The sequence below is a fragment of the Euprymna scolopes genome, chromosome 7 (assembly GCF_053919585.1).
Source record: "Euprymna scolopes isolate OS-2025 chromosome 7, ASM5391958v1, whole genome shotgun sequence".
NCBI lineage: Eukaryota > Metazoa > Mollusca > Cephalopoda > Sepiida > Sepiolidae > Euprymna > Euprymna scolopes.
In genome coordinates, this window is record NC_136488.1 from 107,334,127 (window position 1) to 107,342,968 (window position 8,842).

Below are 8,842 nucleotides of genomic sequence, written 5' to 3' on the forward strand. Positions count from 1 at the left end.
TATATATATATATAAAAGCTGCGTTTCCCGGTCATAAAAATATGCTTAAATTCATGCAGATTTCGTATTTGTTTTTATAGAGCAAATCCTCTATTGATTATTATATTGTACCAAATATATACATAGTAATGATTTTAAAAGTTAAAAAAAATGAATTCAGTGCTATCAGCTGGACGCTAAACCAAAAAACGTTCAGTGCTCGTTATTTAGCGGTTCAGCCTTCGCCATTATCATCTGTGAGTTTATCACGAGATAAGTAAAAAATATGTGTACTTGCTGTAACATTTAGCATGAATACAAACACACGAGACTGAATTAACATGATTACAAAACAAGCAGCGGTTAAGATCATAACAAAATGTCCGCTCCCACGATCTCTTTATTTACACTCAATACACTGGAAAACAACTACGCCCTCTAGTTTTAAAAGGCCATAATTAGTTCCATTAGAAATAATAGTGTAAGGGATGTAACTCTGTCCAATATATTACTTCCGTTTAATCTGGAAATCGCAAACATAATTCTTCAATTTTATGGATGGTCTCCGAATACATCCTAACCTGCGAGTGGGTGGTGATGCCGGTTTTTCTACTACTGTTGGAGTCCTTACAACTTCATCTATATGTCTGCTCTCAAGTACTAAACTTTCCTCAGAAACTTCAGATGTGCCAGAAACTTCAGGTGTTTTGGAATTCTCAAGATTCTCTGCAGCGTAATCTGTCTGTATCTCAGCCGTCAATTCCTCTGCTGCCATTGATGGGAGATTCACAAGCTGGTCCGCATGTCTCTTTACTATCAGTCCACTGGTCTTCACTTCAAAATTCACTGCTCCCAACTGTCTGATAATGATATCTTCAATCCATCATTGAGCAGATCAATAACTTCGTAAGAGTGATTGATTGGTTACTTTGGATTCACGAAGTGATACTAATACTTTGCTCCCCCTTTCCATTTTATTTTTCATGTCTTGAGCTTTGTGAATGTCTGACTTTACCAAATGAAATGCCGTTCTTAATTGCCATTTGAACATCAGTTCGGCTGGAGAAATACCAATTAATGAGTTGAGAGTTATCCGATAGGTGAATAAAAATCTGTTCACCTTGGTTTCGAGCATTGCCTTGTGGTCTGTTTCCATCCTTTTAAGCGCTTCCTTGAATGTGTGCACACTGTGCTCTGCTTGTCCATTTGAGGATGAGTGATAGGGAGCTGTGAAAATGTGCTGAATTCCATTGGCATTTATGAATGCTTTGAATTCTTGACTTGTGAAGCAGGGACCATTATCACTCATGACGAATACTGACAATTCGTGTGTTGTGAGGATCATTTTCTCATTTTCTCATTTTCTCAATTTCTCATTTTCTCAATTTCTCATTTTCTCAATTGTGGCAAAAGATGTTTTCATTATGCATATCTCTGTCCACTAAAATCAAAAACATTTGTCCCAAAAATGGACGCATAATCTATGTAGATTCTTTCCGATGACGAACTAGGATATTCCCAGCAATGCTGGGGTTACTTTAATTAAGTCACCATCACACATAGCTGCGAGCGAGGCCCTTCATCTGCACGATCCCTATGTGTGTCTGATTCAATTGCTGCAATACTTTCATTCTAAGTCTGGCTGGAATTACAACCCCTCACACCGTACTTGTTCCAGCCATTGATGATGTATTCATACACCCTACTCAAAGTAGGATCTCTTCTCGTCTTCATTCTTACCGCCACCACAACTACTGGAGCGTTAATCAAATTCATCATGTGTATTCTGTTAGTGTTTAGTGTGGCATATTGTTCCTGTGCATTGATTGGAAGATGACTGAGGAAATCTGCATTTTCATTGAGTGACTCGGCACGATACTCCAATTTATAATTGTAGGCAGCTAGAAAGAGGGCTGCAGCAAGAGAAGGAATAGGTTTGTGTTCAGCAAATAGGCTCAATAACAACTTGTGATCTGTGAACCAAGTAAAATTATTCCCATACAAATATTGGTGTAACTTTTTACTGCAAAAACCAGGGCTAGCCCTTCTTCTTAATGTGTGCATACTTCTGTTCTGCCTCAGACAGCATTCGTGAAATGTAGCATACTGGTTTCTCCCTTTGATTTTCCATTACAGCTCCTAGTCCATAGGGAGAAGCATCTACTTGCACTAGAATAGGTTTGAATGGGTCAAAATGAGTTTAAAATGGTGCAGACCACAGAATCTTTATTTCTTCAAAGTCCCTTATTTGTCCAGTATCTCACACCCACGGAGCACCTTTCCTCATTAAGCTGTTCTAGTATCGTTGATAAATTTGGTAAATGACTGTGATACTAGTTAACTGCCTCTGGGTAGGTTTTTAATTCTGTAATGTTTTGTGGTGGAGGTGCCCTTGCCATGGCAGCTACCTTGTCTGGAAGAGGTGCTGTGACTTCCCTACTGATTCTAAAACCCAAAAATGTTACTTCAGGGAGGAGAAACTTGCATTTACTTCTCTTTAATTTTCATCCTGCCCGTAGATTCTTTAGATGACTATTGTCACCATGACCTGAAACTAAAATATCATCCACACACATCTTGCAAAAAGGGATGTTCTTCAACCTTTTGTCCATTTCCGTTTGAAAAATCCCCATAGTACTGTGCACCCCAAATTATAGTTTGGTGAACTGATATAATCCATGGTGGGTGTTTTCTGTTAGCAATTCTTGTGTTTCTTCATCCAATTCCAATTGCTAATAGGCATGGCACAAGTCGAGTTTGCTAAATTTCTGCCCCTCTTGTAATGTGCATCCAGGAGACAAGCGCCCGTGTGTTTGTGTGTTGTGTGGGTGTGTAAGAGAGACGGACGAAAAGGAAAGACTTACCTCGGGACCGGCTCAGCGTCGCCGACCGAAAATAGATAAAGAAAGATCAAGATGGCGGCCGCCGTCTTTTGTAAAGGATGATATCTCGCAAAGTCACATGAATTCTTGCAATATGCAAATTTAGCCGGCCTACAACGGCCATAAAAGGGGGTGATTGAAAGACGTTGGGAGAACGATGATTGACTTCGTTGGGAATCGTGTTGTTGTTGCTTATCGTGCCGTGTGAGGATATCTTACCGTTGTTGGGTCCGGTCTGAGTAACCGGTCGCATCCGTCTAGGCACCTTGCTAGTTGGATACCATGCAGAACCGGTGTTTACTGGTTATTGAATTGCTTTACGTTGCTGCAACATTATACATCTACAGAGGGCGCAGTACTTTTAAAGGATTTTCCTTATACACCTACAGAGGCGCAGTAATTTTTTAAAGGACTTTCCTTACACATTTTCTTCAAGCTATCTCGGCTATTTGGCCTCTAGGACTATGACCGAGTCGAAATTCGACTTAAAGCTCATACCCGAGTTTGACGGGTCCACGTCCATTGTCGACTGGGTTGAAAGGGTCGAGCTGACGTGCGACCTTTGTGAGGTAAAAAGGGTACACACTGTGATTCCCCTGAGATTGGCTGGGGGTGCTTTGAGTATATATCAGCAACTCAGTGCTGCCGAAAAGGGTGATGTCACCGCAATTAAAGCTGCGCTGTACAAGGCATTCGCCATGGATCCTTGTACGGCCTATGAAAAATTTGCTTCCCGAAAACTTCTACCGGAGGAAAGCGTGGACGTTTTCTTCACGGAGTTAAAGAAACTCGCAGTCCTATTCAGTGGAGGGGTGTCGGAGTGGACGCTCGTGTACGCGTTTGTGGCGAGCCTTCCCACTCGGGTGAAGCAGCTACTGAGAGCCTCAACCAGCGTTTCAACAACGACCATGGAGCACTTGATGGAACGTGCTCGAGCCATCATCAAAGATGAGGAGGACCTGGGGGAACCAGTTGTGATGGCGACACAGACAGGCCAGATTGGCGCTCGGGAGATTCCGAATCAGAACCCTGCAAGCAATGGGAAATGTTTTCGCTGCGGCCGACGCGGATATTTTGCAAGGAATTGCACCAACAGGGGGCGTGTGCGCTGTTTTAATTGTAGCGGTTTGGGGCATCTAGCCCAAAACTGTGCGGGAAACGTATCAGGGGAGAGGACGTCAGCGCCGCCCTGCTCCCCGAGCAAAATTTGAACAAGGCGCAACCAGTGATGACCGTCTACGTAAACAGGATACCCTGCTCAGCACTTCTCGACTCAGGCTGTTCGCATACTATAGTGAGCGCCAGGTTGTGTCCAAGTTGGACTAAGAGAAAGATCAAAGTCACCATGATAGGAGGCGAGACCCAGACATGCTGTGCAGCTGGAACTGTCGAGATCTACACGGACACCGGTGCAGCCACTAAGATCAATTTGCTCGTGACCCAAGGAAATCTCCTGGGGTTTGACCTGTTGCTCGGATACGATGCCATCAAGGCGCTGGGGGAAGTCACAATTCATCGGGATGGAAAAGTGCGATTCTTGGAGGCCCCAGTGTGTGCAGCGCTCCACATCGATCGGCCGGATTTTACAGTGGACTACGACTCTCGCAAGAGGGCTTGGATTGCATCTTGGAAGTGGATCGAGGGAATGGCACCGACTAAACTCAAGAATGGGGTTGCAGAGTACCCTATACCCAGTGAGGCCCGAGCAGAATACGAAAGGGAACTAAAGGCGTGGATCCAAGATGGCTGGTTAATCCCCTACCCTGAGGACAAGCTTGGGCCTCCCAAGGGTCTAATACCCTTGATGGCAGTAGTCCAGCATAACAAGTCGAAAGTACGGCCCATGCTGGACTATAGGGAGCTTAACAAGTATATTGAAGCTTACACTTCCGATGCTGACATATGCGCCAGCAAGTTGAGGGAATGGCGTCAGAAAGACACTAATGTCTCGATATTGGATTTGCGAAAAGCCTATTTACAGGTGCGAGTTGATGAGACGTTGTGGCCGTTCCAGACAGTTTGGTTCCGGGGGCAGAGGTACTGCCTTACACGCCTCGGCTTTGACCTAAATGTGGCACCACAGATCATGAAGACTATTGTCAACACCGTATTGTCCCAAGAAAAGCCCATGAGGGACTCAACGTCAGCTTACATTGATGACGTATATGTCAATGAAGATGTACAGTCTGCGTCGTGTGTCAAAGAAAAGTTGGCTCAGTTTGGTCTGGAATGCAAGAATCCCGAACGTTTGAGGGAAGGAGCACGTGTATTGGGATTGGATGTTTATGAAGAAGATGGCATCCTACAATGGCAGTGAAATTCCAAGAATCCCCAACATCGTTACAAGGCTGACCATTTTTTCTTGCTGTGGAAAACTTGTTGGTCATTTACCGGTCTGTGGCTGGCTCCGCGCAGCTGTTGGTGTAATTAAACGCAGAGCAAATTTAACAACCACGGGTTGGGATGACATATCTGATGATATCCTACTAACTCTGATGATTAAAGAGACACTGGAGAGAGTGAACAAGAAGGACCCTGCCTGTGGGTGGTGGTGTGTTAACGGAGACAATGTAGGTGTGTGGGTTGATGCCAGTTCTTTGGCGTTGGGAGTATCGTTGGAGCAAGGAGGAAACGTGTTCGAGGATGCATGTTGGCTGCGGCCCATAACAGATTCTCAGCATATCAACCTGGCAGAGCTGGACGCTGTTGTAAAGGGAATAAATCTGGCCCTGCAGTGGCAGTCTAAGAAGTTGACCTTGTACACAGATTCTCTCTGTGTCTACCACTGGGTGTCTGACACACTTTCAGGACGGACACGAATCCGTACCAAGGCAGCAAGCGAAATGTTAATACGGAGCAGGCTAGACACGCTAAAAAACCTGGTATCTGAGTATGGGCTATCACTGAGCGTCACTCTGGTGCCATCACATTGTAATCGTGCTGACCAACTGACCCGAGTACCTCACAAATGGTATGGAGCCGCGAAGATGGGAATGGAGATTACTGCTCGATCTTGTGCAGTTGCAATCGACCCATGTCAAATACAAAAAATTCATGCACAGAGCGGACATCCGGGTATCAAGAGGACCCTTTATTTTGTGAGGTGTGTATACCCAGCAGTGACCAAGATGGATGTCAGACAGATCATCAGAAATTGTGAGGCTTGCCAGTCTATTGATCCTGCACCAGAGCGATGGCAGAAGGGTCGATTGGAAATTGAGAGTGTGTGGCAGCGGCTGGCCATGGATATTACCCATTACAGTGGCAAGCCCTTTCTAACTCTCATTGACTGCGGGCCTACGAGATTTGCGGTGTGGCGGCAGATGACCAGACAGGATTCAGCAAATGTTGTTCGCCACCTATCATCTATTTTTTCTGAGCGAGGTGCGCCGGAAGAGCTCCTGACTGACAATGATGCAGCGTTTTGTAGCCAGCAAGTCCGGCAGTTGTTAGATGAGTGGGGCGTCCGACTACGGTTGCGATGTGCGCATGTGCCGTCAGGAAATGGCATTGCTGAAAGAAGCCATCGCAGCATCAAGAGAATTGCTGCGAGGAAGTGATGTACTATTACGGAAGCCACATATTGGTACAACATTACGCCAAAGGATGGGACGTCTCCTTCAACCGCACCTGCGAATGCTATTTACACGTACCGAGTTGGAGTGAAGGGAATCAACACTACGCAGCCAGCCGACAAGGGAACATGTAACAGATATGAAGTGGGAGATCCAGTGTGGGTGCGGCCCCCAGGAAATCGGTGCACCGACAAGTTTAAGCGAGGACAAATATCTGGAGTGATTAGCCAGCAGTCTGTTTTGGTCGATGGAACCCCACGACATGTGCGAGATCTTCGCCCAGCTACCGAGGTGCGTCACACAACTACAGAAGAAAGCAGTGAAGCATCTAGTGATGAGCTGCTGATGCACGGATTCAGTGAGCCCCCTCCAGAGACTGATAGCGATACTTCATCTGATGAGGCGGAACCAGATCCAGAGCCCGAATCTGAAACAGTGAATGTACCTCTTCGCAGAAGCACACGCACTAAAAGGCCACCTCCACAATGCTCTCTATGTGATCATCAGATCAGGGGGGAGTGTAATGTGCATCCAGGAGACAAGCGCCCGCGTGTTTGTGTGTTGTGTGGGTGCGTAAGAGAGATGGACGAAAAGGAAAGACTTACCTCGGGACCGGCTCGGCGTCGCCGACCGAAAATAGATAAAGAAAGATCAAGATGGCGGCCGCCGTCTTTTGTAAAGGATGATATCTCGCAAAGTCACATGAATTCTTGCAATATGCAAATTTAGCCGGCCTACAACGGCCGTAAAAGGGGGTGATTGAAAGACGTTAGGAGAGCGATGATTGACTTCGTTGGGAATCGTGTTGTTGTTGCTTCTCGTGCCGTGTGATGATATCTTACCATTGTTGGGTCCGGTCTGAGTAACTGGTCGCGTCCGTCTAGGCACCTTGCTAGTTGGATTCCATGCAGAACCGGTGTTTACTGGTTATTGAATTGCTTTACGTTGCTGCAACATTATACATCTACAGAGGGCGCATTTAAAGGATTTTCCTTATACACCTACAGAGGGCGCAGTAATTTTTTAAAGGACTTTCCTTACACATTTTCTGCCCTCCTCTCAAAGTAGCAAATATATCCTCTGTTCGAGGTATGGGATAGTTGTCACATGATGATGTTTGCTTGTAGTCTCTGCAGATTCGGATTCCGCCATTATCATTTTTCGTAATCAGTGCATCTAGAATACCTCACTCTTTTGTAAATTTCCTGGGTTTTTAGGCGATCTATCTCTATCTCCACATCTGCTTTTATGGCATAAGGCACTGGTCTTGCCCTACAAAATTTGGGACTCGCCATCTTATCAATGGGTATTTTCACTTTAAAATCCTTCAAGCACCCAATTTCTTTACTAAACACTGATTTGAATTCTGTAAGAAGCTTTTCCAACCTTGAAGGAGAATCTTTTTGATATAAAGGAAACATGGTTCTTCAGTCTAGCTTTACTTTATTTAACTAGCTGCGGTTAAGTACATTTCCTTTCACCACCAGCAAAGATAGTGGATGCTTTAACCTTTCCTGCATTGCTTCCACGTCTTTGATTCGATGGGATTTCACTAACTCACCAGTGTATGTTCTTAACTTTACATGACTTTCTTTTAGATCCTGAATTTGGCCAATTTTCTTGAATTTTTCTAGACTCATTACTGAGCATGAGGTCCCTGTGCCCACTTCCATGACCACCTTCTCTTGGTTAATTAGTAGTTCCACTAGTACTGGTGGTGTTCAAAGTGTAGCGACTGCGTGCCATGTGTTGAACCTTAAAGCCTGCTCTCTTCTTGTCTACATTTTCGATGAGTATGTCTGATCCGCCTATATTTAAAACATTCCTTGTTTTTAAACTGGCACTTTTCCGCCTGGTGAGCAGTGCTTCCATAACGATAACATGCTCTTTTCAATGGTAACCTGTGGACAAACGTTTCACTTTCACGCGTCAGTACTTCCAGCATTAACTTGGAATATTTCCTTCCAGATTCCATGGACATGGCTATTTCAATGGGCTTCCCCAAAGTTAGCAACCTTTCATCAAGCAACGATCATGTATGTGTTCATGCACTTTTTCTTCAAAGTTGCAATGCTCCAACATTTTTCGTAGTGCAGCCACTTATTCACTGATTGACTCACCCTCTCATTTTCCCCTTGTGTTGAACAAAAAACGTTCATGTATCTTGTTGAGCCAGCCTTATATGTCTCTCGATTAGAGTACACAGTTCTGACGTAGCACTTTTTACTCTAGTTCGTTGGGTTGTGGTTTTTACTGTTTTTATTTTTTCATATTATTCCTCTGCATTATTCGTGCTTCGTCACCACTTAATGTGTTCTTGCTGCAGCACTTAGCATGAATAAAAACACACAGGACTGAATTAACATGGTTACAAAACAAGTAGTGGTTAAGATCACACCAAAATGG

At 44.6% G+C, this 8,842-nt stretch overlaps 1 protein-coding gene across 1 annotated transcript; it reads right to left on the minus strand.

Annotated features, from left to right (window-relative positions):
* Nucleotides 1-874: 874 nt before the first annotated feature.
* LOC145280313 (uncharacterized) lies at nucleotides 875-1,324 on the minus strand. The gene has a single exon (XM_080132083.1). It carries the CDS (start codon nucleotides 1,322-1,324, stop codon nucleotides 875-877), a length of 450 nt encoding a protein of 149 aa, XP_079988209.1.
* Between the last annotated feature and the right edge of the window lie 7,518 nt (nucleotides 1,325-8,842).